The 23,740-nt window shown below is 42.5% G+C and overlaps 1 protein-coding gene across 1 annotated transcript in view; it reads right to left on the reverse strand.

Moving 5' to 3' along the window:
- The window catches only part of LOC141333054 (NACHT, LRR and PYD domains-containing protein 3-like), a 68,666-nt gene extending 45,297 nt beyond the window's left edge, over positions 1-23,369 (reverse strand). The window contains exons 1-3 of the mRNA XM_073837999.1: positions 23,111-23,369; positions 19,650-19,712; positions 16,243-18,049 (exon numbers count right to left, since the gene is read on the reverse strand). Coding sequence (XP_073694100.1) covers positions 16,243-18,049; positions 19,650-19,712; positions 23,111-23,369 — 2,129 coding nt within the window. The remainder of the gene's footprint in view (positions 1-16,242; positions 18,050-19,649; positions 19,713-23,110) is intronic.
- Between the last annotated feature and the right edge of the window lie 371 nt (positions 23,370-23,740).

Consider the following 23,740-nt stretch of genomic DNA (forward strand, 5'->3'; position numbering starts at 1 on the left):
ATTTGGGGCTTGATTTTCATTTCCTTTATGTCACTTGTGCTTATGAGATTGGCCTTCGCTCCTGTATCAAGTTTAAACGGCACAATTGTTCCATTGACCTGCAGCGACACGATCCATTTGTCCTTAGACACACAGTTCATATCAGAATCATTTCTTTCTTTTGTTTCACACTCTTGCTGTACTGTTTCTGCATCACTACTGATCATGCCCACAAAGAAAGTGTCTGACAATTCCATCTCTTCCACAACATGAACATTTGTTGACTGCTTTGCTTTTTTCTTTGAAAAACATTGCTTAGCAAAATGATTCATGCCTTTGCATTTTGCACATTGCTTTCCGAATGCTGGGCATTGTTTAGGTTGATGCTTTGAACCACATCTTTTACAGCTGAAGGAATCTGTGCTTGATTTCGAAGTGGGCTTTTGACTCCATCTTTTCGTTTTGTGAGTAACAGCGCCAACTACTGGACCGTCAACAACAGAGGTACTTTCCTTTTCACTGAAAGTTTTAGAATGCATCAAAGCAAGTTCGCTCGCATGGCAAATCTTGACAGCACCATCTAATGTTAATTCAGTTTCTCTGAGCAATCTTTCTCTTATTTTCTTGTCAAAAATTCCAAAGACAATTTGATCTCTGATCATTGATTCAGTCAAGATTCCGAAGTTGCATGTTTTTGCCTTTAGTTTCAAATCAGTCAAAAAATAGTCAAAACTTTCACCCTGTGACTGAGTACGTGAGCGAAACACATACCTCTCATATGTTTCATTTTTCTTTGGTGAGCAGTGCTCATCAAATTTCTTCATAACCTCATCATATTTCCTTCCGTCCGCAGCGTCCACGAACGTGAAAGTATTGTATACTTCAATTGCTTGAGGTCCAGCTACTGTCAGGAGCAACGCTATTTTCCGTGAATCTTGTTCACCATCAAGGCCAACTGCTTGCATGTAAAGTATGAATTGCTGCTTAAATGTCCGCCAGCTGCTATCTACATTCCCGGTGAGTTTCAAAAATCCCGGTGGTTTAACAGCATCCATCTCTGTTGTATCAAAAGACAGTATACTCCTGGTACCATGTGGTGTTTGTTGAATAAACACTCTTGGAATTAAATTTATGAACTGGCGTGTAGCCTCTTTATTCGTCAACACTCAAAACCCATTTCACTAAACACGGCATAGGCTCTCTTCTACCCCCGTGCTCTAACCTGTTACCCTTATATCTCCTTTAGCACTACTGCCATCTAGAGGACAATAACAGTAATCACTACAGAAATCATTAAGGAATATTATTTAATTCTCATATCTGGAAAAGTTCATTACAAAATTTCAGGTTTTTCAGGATAGTTGTGACTATTTTCTCATCAGGTTTTTGAGTAGGCATTGCCTGCCTTGTGTTCTTGGAGAAAATGCCACTGATACAATCATACTACAATATAGACGGGAAATATCTGCTAGTGATAGTTATGAAGCACCTATGCATCCACATATTTGATCATAGTGATTCAGTGAATGTGAATGTCAAACCTCAGTATGTTTAGTCGACAGTGTAGAGAAGGCTGACTATAATCAGCTGGTTTCCATTTACTGAAAAAAAGTGAAAGTCGTGACGTATTGTCAAGAACGCGGTGACCCATAGTAGATATTGGTGGTCTGCTTTTAACCCATACAAGTGCACACACACAGCAGTGAGAAGTGAACAGACACACAGTGAACACACACCGGAGCTCAAGGGCACCTCAGTCATAGTATTGAAGATGGAAAGAGCGCAGTTCATTCACAATCCCCACCTTCAATTCCTGCCAGTGGGAGAATCAAACCGGTGACCTTTGGGTTAGAAGCCCAGCTCTCTTACCATTGGGCCATGACTGCTCCATAAGGGAGATAAGCCTAGACCTTTTTCACAGAAACCGGAAATACGCAATCGCAGGGTATGCAGACTTCCTGTGTAATGTCAACACAGCAGAAAGCCGGGTAATTTAAAATTAAAATGGAGAGATTCTACTTAACTTCCCTCGCTGGTTTGCCAAAGATAACTTTTGCCGACGTGATTAAGAGTCGTGGAGGAAAACTCCGTCACAAAGAGGAACAAATTGGATAAAGGATATACATTTTTCCACGAAGAGTTTATCCGGGACGTTCTAAAACGCTTAACGTGAAACACGCCTAACGTGGCTTAACGTACGAAAAAACGACCAGGACACCCCAAATTTCTGTCAAACCTTACTTGGAACAAACACTAACTACTATCAAAAGAACAAACCCTTATTCCACAGATAGTGAATTATATCACGTTAAGCGTTTTCTCCCCCATAGAAGCCCATTATAAGGAAACTGCTTAACGTGGTTTAACTTACCTCAACAGCGACCAGAGAAGACCAAACTTATGTTAAATTTCACTTATAATAAACACTTGCTACTCTCAAAAGAACGAGCTCTTATTCAGCATATAAAGTGATCGTCCCCCATAGAAGTCCATTATACAAAAAAAAAAGCTTAACGTGGCTTAAAATTTTACTTATAATAAATACTTTCTGCTGTCTAAAGAATGAGCTCTTATTCTTATAATATCACGTTAAGCGTCCCCATAGAAACCCATAAGGAAACAGCTTAACGTGGTTTAACGTATCTTAACAACGACTGGGAAAAAAACAAATTTCTGCCAAAAAATACTTATATAAAAGTACTTGCTGCTGTCAAACGAATGAGATCTCATTCATCATATAAAGTGAATTATATCGTGTTAAGCGTTTTCTCCCTATAGAACTCCATTAAGGAAAAAGCTTAACATGGTTTGTTACAATGGACTTCTATGGGGGACGATCACTTTATATGCTGAATAAGAGCTCGTTCTTTTGAGAGTAGCAAGTATTTATTATAAGTAAAATGTAACAGAAGTTTGGTCTTCCCTGGTCGCTGTTGAGGTACGTAAACCACGTTAAGCTGTTTCATTATAATGGGCTTCTATGGGGGAGAAAACGCTTAACGTGATAGTATTCACTTTATCTGTGGAATAAGGGCTCGTTCTTTTGATAGTAGTTAATGTTTGTTCCACGTAATGTTTGACAGAAACTTGGGGTTTCCTGGTCGTTTTTTTACATACATTAAGCCACGTTAAGCGTTTTTCACGTTGTTTAACTGGTTACCGGCATACCGGAGCGGAAATAGGTTTACACAGCAATTACGTATTTCCGGTGCAAAATACGGAAGTTGTGAGAAAGGTCTATACTGTTCACCTGAATTACAAAAGCTCTTCGGGTCTTAAATGATGCAAAAACAAGCTTTGAGAACACTGTATACTTAAAAGTTCACAGTAAACAGGAAAATATCTGATAGCTATAGTTATGACACACATAGTTATGGGATGATTTTAGACTTATATTGATTAATAGATTTACACACAATTATCCATGCACGGCATACATTTTATGCATGTATCTAAACACAAACAAATGCCTTTCAATGTGAGTCAGTGTAATTCAAGATTAAATGATCCTGCAGCCATTTGTAGAAACACAGACATGTTTGCAGATACAAATTCTGCATTAATATATCAATCTGCTCATGCAACAAGGATTATGTGCATTTGTGGATCAGGTGACACGTGTGCATTCATCTCTTCCAGTCGATTCTTTTTGATTCATTTCAATTTTGAGACTTTAGTTCCGTAAAATCAGCGATCGCTAGATGAAACTATAGCTCCAGTCACATGAGCGCATTCCATTGTGTACGGTTTAATGAATGTTACATTGTGTTTTCTTTCTTTCTTTTGGTTTGGCTATTCTCCTCTGTCCATAGAAATATAATACAAAGGTTTTATTGAACTCTATAGTAGATTTAAGCCACATTTATATTAAATTAATGGTATAGCCTATTCTCAAGTAGACACATAAACCTTGCTGGCTAAAGGAATGACAAACAATTTTCTGAGTCAGTGTCAGCTGCAAAGATGAATTTGACGATGATGATTTGCCATCTCCACAGTTCAGGAGAAATGCACCTTTGACTTACAGTCAGGAGAGAGTGTTAGTATTTGGGTCTTTCGAAGTAGACATTTCAAGCTTCCTATAGATAGCTGTATTTCTCATGTCCTCGAGTTAAGCCTGAGTTTCTCTTCATTTGTTCCATGCTGCATGTCGACAGAGAAATCAGATATTTTTCAAAACCACAAGTTTTGTTGATATTGTAATTGTACATAAATAAAAGACCCTTTACAGTTTTGAATGATCTGTATGACCAAAAATGACCACATATTTTATTTTCACTGTTTAATCGCACCATTGTAGGGGTGTCAAAATTAATAGTTTTTACGATGCATCGCGATGCAGACAAGGGCGATTCGGTATCGGTTCAGTAATAGACCATAACCGGTTATAACGGACTCAGTCCAGTGCCAGAAAACGCGACCCAGGGGGCTTGTATGATTTTCCGGGAGGGGGGTTGGACTAACGAGGAGAGTACTCTATATGAATAAAATAAGTCTTCAGATTTTAACTGAAAGGTGTCACGGTACATGCATCTGTTGTGTTTTTCTCTGTCTCGTGATCATGTGCTGTGTGTGTGTGTGAGCGTTACGTCATGCTCCCCGGCACGCTGCCAATCAGTCCTTCACAGGTGCACCTCATCATCTCTGGCTACATATACTCACCCCGTTCTCCTTTCCCCTGTCGATAGTTCATTCTGGATCTGGTTCTTGTTTTGGATTGTGTTGGTCGTGTCTCGTCTCGTTGGATGTGTATTTCGTCTGTGTTCTGGATTACTCACCATCACGGGATCATCACGCCACGTCACCGCAGTCATCAAGCCCCTGTGTCACCCCAGCTGAGAGATCTCACCACGCTGCAGTTTGTTCACCTTGTTTGTCATAATAAATATTCATTACACTGCATTTGCTTCCTCGTCTCTGTTTACACCGTCACAGAACTATCGACCCTCCTCTTCTCCAGCGGGGGCGGGGTTCTTTTTTGTGGGGAAGAAAGACGGATCTCTGCGACCTTGTATTGATTACCGGGGGTTGAATAATATCACGGTAAAGAATACCTATCCTTTGCCGTTGATATCTTCAGCCTTCGAGAGGTTGCAGGGAGCGTCAGTCTTCACTAAATTGGACTTAAGAAACGCTTATCATTTGGTTCGCATCAGGAGGGGAGATGAGTGGAAGACCGCCTTTAATACCCCTAGGGGGCACTTTGAGTACTTGGTCATGCCCTTCGGCTTGTCCAACTCCCCCGGGGTCTTTCAGGCACTCGTCAATGATGTGCTGCGAGACATGGTCGATCAGTTCATTTATGTCTACCTGGACGACATTTTGATTTTTTCCTCTTCTCTCCAGGAACATGTGCAGCACGTCAGACGAGTGCTCCAGAGGCTGTTAGAGAATGGGCTTTTTGTCAAGGCGGAGAAATGCGAGTTTCATGCACAGTCTGTTCCTTTTCTAGGGTACATCTTGTCGGCTGAGGGAGTTCGTGTAGACCCAGCGAAGGTTCAGGCTGTGGTGGATTGGCCAACCCCAGATTCCCGTAAGTCCCTACAGAGGTTTCTGGGGTTTGCCAATTTCTACCGACGGTTCATCCGCAATTACAGCCAACTAGCCGCACCTCTGACAGCCTTAACCTCCTCCAGAACGACGTTCAGGTGGTCTGACGCAGCTGAGGCTGCGTTTACCAAACTGAAAAGCCGCTTTGTTTCGGCTCCCATCCTCGTGACCCCTGATCCCTCACGTCAGTTCGTGGTGGAGGTTGACGCGTCAGAGGTGGGGGTAGGTGCGGTTCTTTCACAACGTTCAGCCACAGACGACAAAATGCATCCCTGCGCGTTTTACTCTCATCGTCTGTCTCCTGCGGAATCAAATTACGATATTGGTAACCGAGAGTTGTTGGCAGTCAAGTTGGCCTTAGAGGAATGGCGTCATTGGCTAGAAGGGGCGGGGGTACCCTTCATTGTATGGACCGATCACAAGAACCTCGAATATATTAAGACTGCCAAAAGATTGAACTCTAGGCAGGCTCGGTGGGCACTTTTTTTCGGACATTTTGACTTTACTCTTTCGTTCCGCCCGGGTTCCAAAAATGTCAAACCCGATTCCTTGTCGCATATTTTTGACCTTGCCGATCGCCCGCCTACTCCCGAGAGTATTTTTCCTGAGACGCTTATCGTTTCAACTCTCACTTGGGAGGTCGAAACGAAGGTTAAGACAGCCTTAGAAGGGGTAACGCCTCCGGACGCTTGCCCACCGAACCGGTTATTTGTGCCAGAGGAATTACGGTCTGAGGTTATTCAGTGGGGTCACTGCTCTAACGTCGCATGTCATCCAGGGGTTAATCATACCACACGGTTGGTCAAGCAACGGTTTTGGTGGCCTCTTATGGCTCGTGACGTTCGCAGTTTTATTTTGGCTTGCTCAGTTTGCGCCATTGGTAAGACATCTAACAGACCCCCAGATGGACTCCTTCAACCGCTGCCGGTCCCTTCGAGACCCTGGTCCCACATCGCACTAGATTTTGTTACCGCCCTCCCGCCCTCCCAGGGCAACACGGTAGTTTTGACCGTGGTGGACCGGTTCTCGAAGGCGGCCCATTTTATCCCCTTGCCCAAATTACTCTCAGCCAAGGAGACAGCGGTGGCTGTCGTTGACCACGTCTTTCGGCTACATGGCCTCCCGACGGACGTGGTCTCTGACAGGGGACCCCAATTTGTATCCAAATTTTGGAAAGAGTTTTGTAAATTACTGGGGGCCACTGTTAGTCTCTCTTCGGGGTTCCATCCTCAAAGCAATGGTCAAACTGAGAGAGCCAACCAAGATTTGGAGAGAACGTTGCGATGTATGGTCACCAGAAACCCTTCCTCCTGGAGCCAACAACTCTCGATGGTGGAGTACGCCCACAATTCGTTGCCAGTATCTTCCACGGGCCTATCCCCATTTGAAGGTAGTATAGGGTACCAGCCACCAGCTTTTTCCAGTCTGGAATCCGAAGTCGCGGTCCCCTCTGCCCACGCCTTTGTCCAGAGGTGTCATCGCACTTGGACTAGAGCCCGTGAGACTCTGCTCCAAGTAAGAGAGCGCACCAAGGCTAAAGCCGATCGCCACCGGTCTAAGCCTCCCGTATACGTCGTCGGTTCCAAAGTGTGGCTTTCTACCAAGAACATTCCTCTGCGTTCCGTCTCGAATAAACTTGCTCCCAAATTTATTGGCCCGTTTGCTGTCACCAAGATCATTAGTCCTGTGGCAGTCCGCATTAAACTTCCTCCAGTGTACAGGAGGATTCATCCCGTGTTTCACGTTTCCAAAATTAAACCGGTGTTTTTTGCTCGTATTAATCCGCCCACCCCAGTTCCTCCACCGCCGCGGCTCGTAGACGGGGAACCCACTTATTCGGTTAATCGCATTCTGGACTCGAGACGGAGGGGATGCGGATTTCAGTACCTGGTGGACTGGGAAGGTTACGGTCCGGAGGAGAGAAGTTGGGTACCTGCCAGAGACATCCTGGATCACTCTCTTATTGATGAATTTAATCAACAGGTGCAGGAGGCTGGGAACGTCAGGAGACGTTCTTAGGAGAAGGGGTACTGTCACGGTACATGCATCTGTTGTGTTTTTCTCTGTCTCGTGATCATGTGCTGTGTGTGTGTGTGAGCGTTACGTCATGCTCCCCGGCACGCTGCCAATCAGTCCTTCACAGGTGCACCTCATCATCTCTGGCTACATATACTCACCCCGTTCTCCTTTCCCCTGTCGATAGTTCATTCTGGATCTGGTTCTTGTTTTGGATTGTGTTGGTCGTGTCTCGTCTCGTTGGATGTGTATTTCGTCTGTGTTCTGGATTACTCACCATCACGGGATCATCACGCCACGTCACCGCAGTCATCAAGCCCCTGTGTCACCCCAGCTGAGAGATCTCACCACGCTGCAGTTTGTTCACCTTGTTTGTCATAATAAATATTCATTACACTGCATTTGCTTCCTCGTCTCTGTTTACACCGTCACAAAAGGATTATTGCCACTTTCTTTACACACCGGTGCATTTAACGAACTAACAAACATCAGTGTGCATTTAACAAATGTCTTTTTTTGTTAGTAATTCATTTAAAGGACTGAAACATTATTTTTATTTGATTGAAAAGACTGGCTAAAAGCACTGAGCGCGTCTATCTGGCTCAGCACCGTTTTACACAAATATTATGTTTTGTTGATATTGTGAGTGCGCACATAAATAATAATAGTAGACCTATTGCAGTTTTGAATGATGCCTTTTTATGCCTTACTTTTACCAACAAAAATGGTGTATTTTAGGTTTCCGCTGTTATTAAGAAAAAATGCAAGTGATCGCGTTTGAGCTTCCATGTCAGCTGCAAAGCCCGCTTTCGCTTTCACTCTCCACAATAACGATTGGATATGCGACTAACCGCGCACATTTATCTAGGTTAAATGTTTAAATTAATATTCTGAAATGCATCAAGTGTTTATGTCTATAGATTGTATTTAATGCAAGTCGTGTTGATTTGAGAAGGCTAAATTGATCAAACATGCTCAACTCATTGCCACTGGCCGCTTGTTCGTTAGGTTAGGTTAAAAAGACAAAAGCTTGAATTTAACAAACATAAAATGTTCCAAACATATTTCTAAATTAACTTAAAAAGGAAACAAAACGAAATCTAGCCACTTTGCCTTTAGAATCCAAAACTGAACTATTTTAATGGCTGCAACACGAACTCTGTTCTGATAAATTGTCGGAAAAGAACGGGGCTCGGGTCTGAGAGTCTCAGGTTGGGCTCCTGCAGGACTCTATTCGTTCCCTCGTTTCAATTAAATAAGATCTGAGCGGTACCTCTCGGTTGAAATCGTATTTTTTTAGTTTTCGCGTTTAAAATGACTATAGCGGCAGCTTTTATAGCAAAAGATATACGGCCCTTTTCTGTGGTGGAAAACCCCGGCCACCTGTTCAATACACTGGAGCCGCGATATAAGCTTCCCTCACGCGCACACTTTTCAGAAAAGATTATGCCGGAACTCTAGAACGAAACCAAAGCCCAGGTATTTACTTTTGTGTATTTGCTCTAAATGTTGCTGCTGTCTTCTGTGCCCAGACTTTAGTTTTGTTTGAAAAAATAAAAAACTGAAAATGCACTGTTCCACATTATTATGTACATCAGAGTTAAAACATTGTATAGGTTGTAAAGAACTGAAAATGAGCATTTGCTGAATTTGTAGCATTAGGTGGTCATATTTACTGAAATCAAACGCTATTTCAATCAAAAACATCCTAACTGGGCAAGTTACATCTCACCATAGGACCCCTTCTTTGATATCACTATCACAATTCTTGCATCCATTGAATTTGTGAGTTTTTGGAGAGTTTCTGATTGAGTTTGTCTGCAGGATGCCAGAATAGCCTCCCAGAGCTGCTGTTTTGATGTGAACTGCCTCCCGCCCTCATAGATCTTTTGCTTGAGGATGCTCCAAAGTTTCTCAATCTGGTTGAGGTCAGGGGAGGATGGTGGCCACACAATGAGTTTCTCATCTTTTATGCAGATAGCAGCCAATGACACAGAGGTATTATTTGCAGCATGAGATGGTGCATTGTCATGCATGAAGATGATTTTGCTACGGAAGGCACAGTTCTTCTTTTTGTACCATGAAAGAAAGTGGTAAGTCAAAAACTCGACATACTTTGCCGAGGTCATTTTCACACCTTTAGGGATCCTAAAGGAACCAACCAGCTCTCTCCCTATGATTCCGGCCAAAAACGCCACCTCCTTGTTGTGGTCGCAGCCTTGTTGGGACATGTTCCATCTACTACTCCATCTATCTGTCCATCCAAAGATGCACAACACTCCTCAGTAAACAAGACTGTTTGAAAATGAGTCTTCATGTATGTCTGGGCCCACTGCAACCGTTTCTGCTTGTGAGCATTGGTTAGGAGTGGCCGAATAGTAGGTTTATGCACAACTGCAAGCCTCTGGAGTCCCCAAGGAGAAAACGGAGACAGTCCTGGAGCTGGCGCAAGCTCACCCCATGGCTGGACACCTGGGCGCCCAGAATACCGTGCAACGTATCCGTGATAGATTCCACTGGCCGGGACTCGAAGCAGAGGTCAAGAGGTTCTGCCAGGCCTGCCCAGCATGCCAACGGACATCCCCACGGAAACCTCCCCCCAGCCCACTCATCCCTTTACCCATCATTGGGGTGCCCTTTGAGCGGATCGGGATGGACATCGTAGGGCCGTTGCCGAGGTCTGGCCGGGGCCACGAGCACATCCTCGTCATTGTAGACTACGCCACCCGGTATCCAGAGGCCGTTCCGCTACGCCAAGCCAACGCGAAATCCATCGCCCGGGAACTGTTCCTGCTGTGTAGCCGGGTGGGGCTACCGTCGGAGATACTGACCGACCAGGGAACGCCCTTCATGTCCCGGCTAATGGCTGACCTCTGCCGGCTGCTGAAGGTACGACAAATCCGCACATCAGTCTACCACCCTCAGACCGACGGGCTCGTCGAGAGGTTCAATCAGACCCTGAAGCAGATGTTGCGGAAGGTAGCTGCTGAGGACAAGAAAGATTGGGACCTCCTCCTCCCCTATGTGCTGTTCGGAGTCCGAGAAGTTCCCCAGGCATCCACGGGGTTCACCCCATTTGAGCTCCTCTTTGGACGACAACCCTGCGGCCTCCTCGACGTGGCCCGAGAGGCCTGGGAGCAGCAGCCGGCAGTCTACCGGACCGTCATTGAGCATGTGCAAGATATGAGGAGTAAAATCGACCGCGTCATGCCATTAGTCCGGGAACATCTGGTGAAGTCCCAGCAAGCCCAGCAACGTCTGTACAACCGGGCGGCCCAACCGCGGGAGTTCCACCCAGGTGACAAGGTGATGGTCTTGGTCCCCAACGTAGCCTGCAAGTTCCTGGCACAGTGGCAAGGACCCTATACAGTGGAGGAACGAGTCGGCCCGGTGAACTACAGGGTAAGACAGCCCGGCCGAAGGCAGGCTGTACAACTATATCATGTAAATTTGCTGAAGAAATGGGTCGGGGACCGAGACCAAGTGGCCGCCCTAGCCGTCCAAGAGCCCGCGGTTGTGGACGCCAACCCTAACCTCTCGGCCGCCCAGAAGACGGAGCTGCGGCACCTGGTCGGTCAGTTCCAAGACGTCTTCTCCGACACCCCCGGCCAGACTAACGTCCTCTCCCATGACATCCACACTCCTCCAGGCGTCGTCGTCCGGCAACGGCCCTATCGAGTCCCAGAGGCCCGCCGGCAGGCTATAGAGCAGGAGGTCCAAAAAATGCTCAAACTGGGGGTAATTGAGCCATCCCGGAGCCCTTGGTCCAGCCCGATCGTCCTCGTCCCGAAGCCAGACGGCACCCTGCGCTTCTGTAATGACTACCGGCGCCTCAATGAAGTCTCTGCCTTCGACAGCTACCCCATGCCCCGAGTGGACGAACTCCTGGAGCGCCTGGGAAGGGCCCGGTATATCACAACACTCGACCTGACAAAAGGCTATTGGCAAGTCCCCTTTTCTTCCGAAGCCCGACCAAAAACAGCCTTCTCCACTCCGTCTGGCCACTGGCAATACCGGACCCTTCCCTTCGGCTTGCACGGGGCACCCGCAACATTTCAACGCCTCATGGATGTCGTCCTTCGCCCCCATCAGACATACGCGGCGGCGTACCTTGACGACGTAGTCATCCACTCGGAGGCATGGGAGGACCACCTGGAGCGGCTCCGCAGGGTGCTGTCCGAGCTCCGTCGGGCTGGGCTGACCGCCAACCCCCGCAAGTGTCACCTAGCCTACAACGAAGCACGCTACCTGGGGTTCACGGTCGGGAGAGGACTCATACGACCACAGGAAAACAAAGTAAAGGCCGTCCTGGACACCCCCCGGCCCACCAACAAGACCCAGGTACGTGCCTTCTTGGGGTTGGCGGGCTATTACCGGTGTTTTATCCCCAGTTTCTCCTCTATAGCTGCCCCCCTGACGGACCTGACCAGGAAGGGACAGCCAGAACGGGTCCACTGGAATGGTTACGCGGAGAGGGCCTTTACACGCATTAAGGAAGCCTTGACCACGGAACCCGTCCTGAGAGCTCCAGACTTCGGCTGTCCCTTCTTGCTCCAGACGGATGCCTCTGACACGGGGTTGGGAGCCGTGCTCTCCCAGGTCCAGGAGGGAGAAGAGCATCCTGTCATGTACATCAGCCGTAAGCTGTCCCAGGCCGAGAGGAAATACGCGGCCGTGGAAAAGGAAGCCCTCGCCATCAAGTGGGCAGTCCTGGAGCTAAAATATTACTTACTGGGTCGACATTTTACTCTCTTTACAGATCACGCCCCCCTACAGTGGATGGCCCAGGCAAAAGACACGAACGCCAGAGTCACAAGGTGGTTCCTTTCGCTCCAGGACTTCCACTTCGATGTGCGCCACCGAGCCGGCACCAGCAACACCAACGCAGACGGGCTCTCTCGGTCCTGGGCAGCATACGCAGGTCTGTCAGGGGTCACTTCCCCCCCACCCCCAGTCTCCCCCTTCTCTTCTCTCCTCCAGAACCAGGACGTCGCTTGGGGGGGGGAGTGTGGCGGGAGTCCCGAGGAACAATCAGCGTCGCCCTGGCAACTCATCAGGAACACCTGCAACTGCTCAACACGGACCAATCGATCACGGCAAGATCTCCTTTATAAACGAGCCCCAAAGGACAGAAGGGTGAGAAGCTTCTCCAAAGAGCTAAAACACTTACCGTCTCTCTCTATCGTTCCTTTCACAGACTCGCCGTGACGATTGGGCCGCACCCAGCCTGGACCGCTTTCACTCGGGGTGACCGCACGTTCCTGCACTCACCCCTCACTGGCCACAGTCACCAAAGAGCACGAAGGGACAGAGGATTCACGAGACACCGAGCACCGAAGACGCCACATCGCCCTTTCCCCGTATTATCTCCTTCACTTCTGCACTATTGTCAATAAACGCACCCTCCGGGGCTCACCTAAACCTCTTGTTCTGTCGTGCTATTCCCCGCCAATATATTGAGAATTCTTTATATGTTGGTGTAGCTTGCCTAACTACATGAACCCTTATTGCACAATACAACTACATACAAGTACATTTTTTTGTAATTACTTTACTCTGATGACTCGGGCTGTATGCACGTTCATCAGCGGTGATTCGTGTCATAAAAGGACAGATGTTAGACTGGCTGCCTTGTACGTCAATCAAGTGACAAAATTAATAGTGAGGACGGATGATTGGCTGACTACATTGGCTGATCGTCTACTTTATTTGACGTCTAATTATGCCGTGCGATCTACCCACACCACCTTTGCGATCGACGTATTGGGCACCCCTGGTTTAGATGTTCCTCCCATTTCAATAATACTGTGGCATACATTGTCCAGTCCATAGAGACTGTGTCTGTTCCCTGAATACTGAAGACAAATAATATGCTGGATAAGTTTTTTTTTCTCGAATTTTACTCTTAAACCCTTGAACAGACTTATAATGTTTGGGGCTCAGGCACACTGTCTCTGTTTAAATCTAGATTAAAATTGCATATTTTTAGCCAAGCATTCACATAACACATCTCATAACGTTGTACTCCAGTGATGAAATAGTAATAAATGCACATGATCTTCTTCTGGCTGAAATAATATAAACATTGTTAATCTTTCTTCTGTTTTCCTGTTTCTATCTCTCCGGTTGTCCGTCCCAGTGTTACTACAGTTTGGACCCAGCCTCACTTCAGATGTTGACAACATTCATTAAGACTCCAGATGAGACCAACTATAGATGGACATACAAACTAGATAAATAATATGTATTGTAATCATCGCCTTAAAGGTCCACTGAAGCGCCTTGAAACATGCAGCCTTATTCAATGTGGTGATGTACTTTCAACTGAAACAAAAACATATCGCCCAGCCCCGCCCACTAATTTTGAATAGCCAATAGCGTTTCATTTATATCTGCTCGGGCAAGAGCCGTTGAGCTCGGTAAAGCCGCATTTGTGAGCTTATGACAGCCACAGACTAATAAATTACCGCACAGATTCAATATGAAACTTGCTAAAACGAAATAGAGATTGTTATCATGCTGAGGCTGTGTAGTTTAAAACATGCCGACCCACATATGAGCGCTTATGATCTCCTCTGCGTCTTTGTGTAGGGGGCGGGACACTAGGGACTCTAGGGAGCATTTGATTGGACAGAACGATTGATTTGAAACTGAAGTGCACGGTGATATCATCCAAATCCTTGATCCATATAGGCGGAAATTATATTTTTTGAAGTTTTGAATGCCCATATCTTGTAAATGTGAATTTTTTCTTTGTTTTGCAGCACACTGGCTTATAGATAACCTTAAGGCTAATATAATCATACTAAAAGCCAAAAAAACTTTAATTTTGATTTCAGGGGGACTTTAAAGCAAGTTTGGTGATTTTCAACCTGCTTTGTGTTGTTACTATGATGGTAATATGTGTGAACATGTGAACTTTAAGTTCCATGAGATATCTCTATTTATTTGTCAGCCAAGTAATGCTTTGCATCATCTGAATATTGTTCATTTACATATTACAGATTTTGTGGGAATGCAAAGTGGATTTAAATTCATCAGACTTACCCTTTAATGTTTGTCTGTTTAACGGAGCATGACTTTGAACACATAACTTGAGTTATCTTATAGTTAATAAAACCAGTCTTAAATGATTAGTTCACTTTCAGAACAAAAGGTAATGGACTCAACCACTTGTCATCCATGATGTTCATGTCTTTCTTTCTTTAGTCATAAAGCAATTATATTTATGAATTTGAACCAAAATGCAGTTTAATGAAGCTTGCTCTGCCTGAACTGTTTATTTTTCGGTTCATAACAGTTAGGGTATGTCAAAAAAAAAAAAAAAAACTCCCATCTCATTTTCTTCTCCAACTTCAAAATCATCCTACATGGCTGTTTTATCATCTTTTTTATCATTATTGGGCGCTGCCCCTTTAAGAAGGTTGTTTCTGTGAACTCATGTGATCACTAAGGCAGAGAGCTATCTGTTGTTCGGCCGTAGCTTGTAAAAAACTTCTAATGATTATACGTGAAAGTATATACATATACTACATATTCCCAGCGTGGTGAGTAATATTTGTGTTGAGTAATCTGAGGATACTGATATATCTTTCTGTAGATGGCTATTTGTGATTACTAATATTATACACTTGTGTTTGCTGTTTGTGTAGACATATGTTGTTTATTATGTTACTGAACGTTGAGATATTCATGCAATAAGTTGCATTTAGTTAGTAAACAAAGTTTAACGTAAGTCTGTGTTTCCAGAAATCTGTTTGCATTAAATGTGATAATGCTTAATGCATATGTGATGTAAAACATTACTAAATATTAATTGTGAACTTTTTTATGTTTACAGTTTGACTGCACGAATGCACATATGTACACTATTCTAACTACAGTACCGCTTCTCCCTATACACAGAGTAAGCAGTCTGCGTAGGGCACCAACTCCCAGGGGGGCACCATACCAGCCGCGACGCGCCCAGCCCTATAAACAAACCTAATTTACAATTTATTGTTAATTTTTTTCAATGTATGTAGTTTTGTCAATATTTCAACTAATTCTGAGATGTTCGTGTTTTAAATGTATTTTAGTATTATTAATAAAAATACAATGGTTATTAAGAGTTGTGTACTTTATTTAATTTTAAATATATATACAACTATCCAAAGTATTATGATGTCTTAAAAGATTAATACCACCGTGGACCGAAAACAGACACTTATAATAGTAATAATAACAACAATACTAAAGATTGTGATCAATTACACTGAGCCTAGTTTGTGTGTAAAATGCAGGAAACTGCAAAAATGAAGTCTCAAAATCCAAATGAACTGCACAAGATTGAATTGAACAAGATGTCAATAAATGCATGCGTGTCACCTGATCCACAAATGCACAGAATCCTTCTTGCATGAGAAATTTATGATTTATGAATTTAGAACAGAACTTTTTTAATTTGCGAACATGTCTGTGTTTGTAAATCGCTGGATGATCATTTAATCCAGAATTACACTGACTCACACTGAAAGGCATTTGTTTGTGGTTAGTAAGATACATGCGTAAAATGTATGCAGCACATGGATAATTGTGAGTGAATCTATTAATCAATTTAAGTCTAAAATCATCCCATAACTAGTCCTCCACATATTTGAACAGTGATTCAGCAAATGTGAATGTCAAACCAGACAGAAGACAGAAGACATTACTCACAGGGCTTTTCTGCAGCATCTCACAGCTGGAATGAGTCTCCTATAGTTGTAAGGTTTTGACGTGAACCTCTTTGGGTTGAACTCATCCAGAACCTTCTCTGACATCAGCAGTACATAAGTCAGCAATGTGCACATTGAAGAGGAGAGATCTCTTCCTGAACCTTCATCTGAACTGATGTAACTCTGGATTTCCTCAAATAATGAATGATCTTTGAGCTCCAGTAAGCAGTAGAATAGGTTGACTAAAGCTTCATCTCTGATATCCTCATTTTGTTGTTGTTGTTTAATGTATTCAGTTGTTTGTCTGATGCTCTCTGTGGTGTCTTGAGTGTGTTTGATCAGGCCTTTGAGTAGCTTTTGACTGGACTCCAGTGAAATTCCCATCAGAAACCGCAGGAACAGGTCCAGATGTCCTCTCGCACTCTGCATTGCTTTATCAGTGGCACTCTCTGTTAACTCATGAAATTTGACATTTCTAAGGAAGTAATGAAGCTTTTGTCTGATTGTATTTTGTGAATCTTCAAAGAAAAACTGAAGCTCTGTCATGTTCTTGTTCAGGTAACAGATGAACACATGCACTGCAGCGAGAAACTCTTGAACACTCAGATGCACAAAACAGAAAACCTTTGTCTCATAAAGGCCATCTTCTTTCTTAAAGATCTCAGCGATCATTCCTGTGAACTCAGTGTCTTTACTCACATTAATACCACATGCTTTCAGATCTTCCTCATAAAACACAATGTTTTCTCGCTTCAGCTGTTCAAATGCTAGCTTGGCTAATTTCCTAATCATTTTTCTATTTGAATGTAGGAGCTTTGTACGTTGTCTTTGTTTTTTTCCATCATACTTCTGGTTCTTCAAGTTCATCTGTATCAGCAGGAAGTGGATGTACATTTCAGTGAGTGTTGTGCTGATGTTCTCTTCATTGGTCCGGATGAGAATATGCTGAAGTACTGTGGCAGTGATCCAGCAGAACACAGGAATGTGGCACATGATGTAGAGACTACGATTCGTCTGAATGTGTTTGATGATTCTGTGGGCCAGTGTCTGATCTGTGATTCTCTTTCTGAAGTACTCCTCCTTCTGTTGGTCAGTGAATCCTCGCACCTCAGTGAACAAACCTACACATCGAGGAGGAATCTGATTGGCTGCTGCTGGTCGTGATGTCACCCAGACAAGAGCTGATGGAAGCAGAGTCCCTTTGACCAGATTCGTGAACAGCACATCTACAGATGATCTTTCCTCAACAGTGTCCACTGACTTACTTTTAAAATCTAGACGCAGGCGACTCTCATCAAGTCCGTCAAATATAAACGCAAGTTTAGATTCTGTATATAACTTTGAATTCTCCAGGCCCTTCAAATCAGGATAGAACCTCATCAGAAACTCATGGAGATTGATCTTTTTGTCTTTAATCATGTTGATCTCTCTGAATGGAAGCAGAAACACACAGTCTATATCCTGACTGGTTTCATCTTCTGCCCAGTCCAGGATGAATTTGTGCACAGAAACAGTTTTCCCAATGCCAGCGACTCCCTTGGTCAGCGCTATCTTCTCCTCATTCTTTCTCCTCAGTTCATTAAATATATCTTCACATTTGATTGGTTTGTCCTGTGATTTCTGGGTCTTAAGAGCATCATCAATCTTCAGAATCTCATGTTCCTGATTGACATCTTTCATATCTCCCTCTGTGATGAACAGCTCTGTGTAAACAGCCTTCAGATCTGTGTCAGTTTCTTTGTTGCCCTCAAAAATATATTTTACTTTCTTCATTTTGGTTTTGTGAGTTTTCAAGAAGTTTTCCAGCTCTATAATAAAAAAATGAAGAAAAAAAATTGACATTTTTTTCTTATCATCATTATTTATAACTGGTGCATTATCAATTCATACTGATGGAAACAGCACTGTACATCAACAATTAGGTTTCAATTTACAATTTTTTTTTCAAAAAATATAATTTTATGGTTTTTACAGATGATATATTGGATTTTATATATATATATATATATATATATTTTTTTTTTTTTTTTTTTACAGATGATTTATTGGATTGATTCAGAACATCTAAACATAATGGTTTCGACATCATCTAGCACATTAAACAGGATGTGAGGCTGAATTTACAAAATGTTTTAACCTGCGTAGATTAACTTTTGTCTGTGTGATTATAAACATGTCTTGGTGATATAGAGCCCTTGTCCACACTAATATGGTTTTGTTTGAAAACACATTTTTCTCTTTGATTTGGCCTTCCATCCACACATATAAAAATGTTACCTTGTACACTCTTAATATTACAGTCCTGCAAGCTGACAGAAAATTTACTCACAATTGCTATCCTGTGACAAAACATGAGGGCAGTTGCATTCAAGATCAAACATATAATGGTGAGTGACTGCGACCTGGATGCGTCAGTGATTGCTGAGACATTTTTATAAACAAAATTATTGTGCAAAAGAACTGCATATAAACATACTATGACTGTTTCGTCTGTATCAGCTCAGTGAGCTTTTATGAGGTTTTACACATGCGCAGTAAGGCGACTTTTAAGTTTTTCAACGATTCAGACTATTAAACTATTGCAAACGGAGAGCATTTTATAATGAAAATGCTGTTTTCAAATGTATCTTATGGTGACCGCGCAGTGACCTGTTCGGTTCACTTAATTTTGTTGTGGTTATATAATGTTATGGTCACAAGATCATTTTGTCGAGGTAATGACATCCTTATGTCGTGGCCTTTACTTAACGCTCTATATGTAAACCATACTGTAAATGCTTGACATATGCTATATGACTGTGATTTTTACTGGGATGCAGTTTAAAGGTTGAATTTAACATTTATTGTATTTTGTTTGGTGTAATTAATAGACTAGCCTATATAAATACTATGGTGTTTCATTTGTAAATGAAAACAGCTCATTTATCATCACACAATACAATCATAATGTCAAAACTTTATTGCCATAATTGTCAGGCGTTACCAAAACATAGCCCTAACCAGTTATTAAAAGTAAAACTCCAGTCATATAGCATAATAAAAACTTTACTGGCTTGTCGAGCATGTACAGTATAAAAACACCTCAGTAAGGTTTTATGAGTTTTTGTATGTGCAGTAAAGATAATTTAATGTTCTTCAACGATTCAGTGTGGATGAAAAACGTTTGGAAAACATATAATGAAAATGCTGTTTTCAAATGTATCTGTTAGCAGTAGCCTGAATTAATTTAGTGACAGTGCCACCTATTGGTTAACATTTTCATACTGTTGTAATCTGGGTGTCACTGGGGACAAACTGTTTTATTCTATATATTTGTATAAAAGCTGCCGATGATGTGACTGGCCCAGTAATTGCTGCTGCAGTTAAATTTTCTCTTCTTTCCATTGACAGACAGTGATTGTTATGTACCTGAGATTTGATGTGTATCAGCTCCAACAGGGACAGATGTGTTCATAATTTCCTTAGCCTGAGCTGTGAGAAAGAGAGAGAAATACTCACTGAGATACATATATCACACAATCACATCAGCAAAGAGGTACATTTATGTCAATCATCACACTGGCATGGGTGGACTGGCCATCTGGAAATTCTGGCAAATGCCAAAGGGGCCGGCCCACTGTGTAAATATATAGAAGAATGAATTATAGTTAATGTATGTAGCCTAAATTCGTCCATCGGTCCTGAGATGAATGGCCCATGTGGCCAAAAATACTAATTAATTTATCTCGCTCCAGCTCAATGCAGTGGCTCAAAAATGCTTGTCAATGTTTAAATGTTTGAAATGGCCAATCAAAGTGTAGAAGTTGGGATTTACGATTCACAGAGCTGAGGAACTGTAAGCAGCGAAACATGATGAGACAGTTTTCTGTCCTATTGAGAGTCCTATTGTGCTCTTTTAAAAAGTCTTCATTTTGTTTTGGGGTTGCACTAGCTTGATTCGAATAACGCATTATTTTTTTTTACATAATTTACATTATTACAATAGTTTTCTCCCCAGGCTGGCACAAATGGCTCTATTAGTTCCAGGTTTGATGAAGGCCCACCTTCCGAAAAACCAAATGTGTTGTGATTGGTTAGCAGTCCCACTGCGTTGCGATTGGCAAACAGTTTAGACCATGTTACAGTCCTGCCACAGTAGCAAATCCCATGTACAACTGTGCAAACTAAATTAAAGTGATTCTTACGTTTTAAATATGGATATTTTTCTTACAAAAACACATCCGATCTATGAAGGAGGCTTTTACTGACTGCAAAATACTGCTGGCCTATTGGGATTTCTTAATGCCATTTACGATATTTATCGCAGCGTAAGATAAAAGTGAATTTTTGTAAATCACTATCTATAATTTCACGTGCCTAAGAAAATGTTTAAAAAATGAAAACACATAAGCCTAAAAAATAAATCTCAAATTACTGTAGAACATTGTAAATCTGAAGACTTTCACTTGCAAGTGATGTGATAAAAAAAGTTTACATATTAGGCTATAATAAAAAAAATTGCTATTTTATATGAATTACTTTATATACAACTGGCAGTCAAATTTTTGAAATAATTAAGACTTTTTATTTATTTTTTGAAAGAAGGCTGAATTATTATGACCATAAATACGGTAAATAAATTATAACACTAAAAAGTGCTTTTTGGTTAAAGTGATTGTCTGTTATTTTAAAATGTTATTTATTTCTGTGATCAAAGCTGAATTTTTAGAATCATTACTTTGGCCTTCAGTGTCAGATGGCTCTTCACAAATGATTATTCTATAATTAGTATATTATTATTATTCTAATATACTACTTAATTGTTAACAGTTATTATTTCTGATCGATTATTGCTAATGGTTCTTCTTATTATTATTAATACTGAAAACTGTTTTTGTTTAATATTTTTGTAGAAACTGTGATACTTTACTTTTTCTAGAATTATTTGATGTAAACAAAGTTAAAGAACAGCATTTATTTAAAATATAAATAAATTGTAGTAAGTATATCTTTACTGTCACTTAAATTAATTTAATGCAACCTTGTTGAATAAAATAATTTATATATATTTTTAATATATATATATATATTTTATATATATTTTGTAATGTATTACATTTTCCATAAAAATATGAAGCAGCACAACCTCTTTCGACACTGATAATAATCAGAAATGTTTTATGAGCAGCAAATCAGAATGATTTCTGAAGGACTAATAGAAATGCACCATAAAAAAGTCAATTTTCTGCACTACATCCCAAGTGTTTTTGTTACACCAGGCCAGCAGAGGGAGCCCTTTCCCGGTTCAGACTGTTGCTGCTCCCTCTGCTACTTCGCTGGTTACTTCCTGTTTGGCAGCCATATAAACAGGTGCTGCGTCCCAATTTGCATACTATCTGTCCTAAATAGTATTCGAAAATAGAATTAGTATGTCCCAAATCATAGTATGTTTAAAAAAGTATTCCAAAGATTCCAAGATGGTCTACTACTTAACTTCGGAATTCGAAGTGCGGATCAATGCACACTCTAACGGCTAATATTGCCCACAACACATTGCGCGGTAAACGAGAATTCGGTTAGAACTACAAACATTGAGGATATGTGCGAGGAACAGACAGGTAGAGAAAGAGGTTAGAGTGAAAAATAATCAATGTGTAACCTGTGTGGCGGGAGAGGCAAACGACAGACACAGTGGATGTGGCGTCAGGCCTCGGAGAGGCTTTTATTAAACAGAAAATGAAGGGAAAAGTGTCCAAAAGGGAAATAAAGTGTCCAAATAAAAGGGGGATCTGGTGTCCTCGAGTGCTGGGGTTTCGTGAAGGATGGGCAGTGTCCAATAGGGAAGGGTCCAGGTAAGGGGCAGAGTCCGGCGGCCGCACACGCTCCCCGCGCTGGACCGGGGTGCTAGGGGCGGCGGCATCTCTTGCGGCTTCGTCCCTCTTGAGCTGTCCGGAGCTTCCAGCGGGGAATACGGCCCGGCATCCTGGCCCGTCGGCCGTCTCTGGTGCGGTCTTCAGCCGTCCTGGCGGCACGAGATTCCCTCTTCACCCCTTCCTGGACTCGCGAGGACACCAGCGTGCATGCACGAGGGAGAGACCGGTCTCCTGAGGAGAGGCGCGCTCGGGATTTAAAATAGCGGCGGTGATGAGGCTTCATTTCCTTCACGTGTCCTCATCACACACCGCCAGCCCGATTACTCGCCCCTCCTCTCCCCTACACACCCACACCCCTACACAAGGGTGGCGAATAAGGGACGGGGTGGTGATGATAATTGGGGGGAGGCAGCAGACTCGTCACATTCCCCCCAAGCGACATCCCCGTCATCAGGTCGCCGCCCACGCAGGAGTGCTACCTTCCTCATCCAGGCTCCTGTTTGCTGATGTTTGACCCTGCCTGTCCTGTCTACCATCTGCACAATAAAGCTAGCGTTTGGATCCTCATCTCTGTCGTCCCTTTGTAACAGTTTTAGAGCAGAGCTGAGCATTGTGTCATTTGGACTGATATTATGGCAGGTATTTAACTTTAGTGATACTAAACTTTCCCTCTAAAAGAAATAAAAATATATATTTTTTTTAATTCTTCTATATTATTTACTTTTTGTTATATACTCCAGGAAATACAAATTCTAAATAAGTATGCTAGTCATTCATTAATGTTAATTATAAAAAGGAAAAATAAAGTATTTTACTCCTGTATTGTATTATTTTCTTTATGCTACTAAGTGTTACTGGTGTTAAAAATTGCCCTGTGCATAATGAGCTGGAGGGTTTATGGTGTGGTGTGTTGCAGGTGGGGTGCGGAGGGCCACTCTGTGCCAGAAAGTCCAGGGCCCAGACTGCACACTACTCAAATGGAAAATCACATTACAGTCACAGTAAAATAAACATTACCTTGCTTGTGTTTGTTCTCCAGCTGTTCAGCCAGATCATTATGGTTCATCTTCCTCAGGATGTCCACCATGATCTTCACAGCTTCTTCTGCTCCAAAACAGCCCACCATCTTATCCACTGTTTTTATCCTATCTGCATTCTCCATTTCAGACTTTGATACACATTCATGATCTTTCTCTAAGTGCCACTGAAACCGCTTCAGATCAGCATTTACCAGGTCCATCAGTGTGTTCTCAAGCAGATCTTTAACAGATGCCATCGTCCTTCACGATTCACAGCTGCAGGAAAACAATAAGACCAAGAAGTAATTTCACTCTTAACATGAGGATATAAGTGCTCAAACGTTATTTGGATTATGAAGCTATAGGCAGAGAAAAATGTATGATAATAACATTGAACAATTGTTTTGAGCTTTGTTAGCAAAAAAAAAAAAAAAGAAAGAAAAAGAAAGAAAACTTCTGATATACATGATACTGTAAGTGTAGTATCGATGCAGTACAGGACATGTCAGTATCATATGAACTAGTATTTTCCAATCATGAATACTGAAGATGCAGATATTTTTTGTTTTTCCACTGAACTGCGTCTTGGACAGAATTTCTGAAACTCTTTTCAGCTCTGCATTTTTAT

The sequence above is a fragment of the Garra rufa genome, chromosome 4 (assembly GCF_049309525.1).
Source record: "Garra rufa chromosome 4, GarRuf1.0, whole genome shotgun sequence".
NCBI classification, from domain to species: domain Eukaryota; kingdom Metazoa; phylum Chordata; class Actinopteri; order Cypriniformes; family Cyprinidae; genus Garra; species Garra rufa.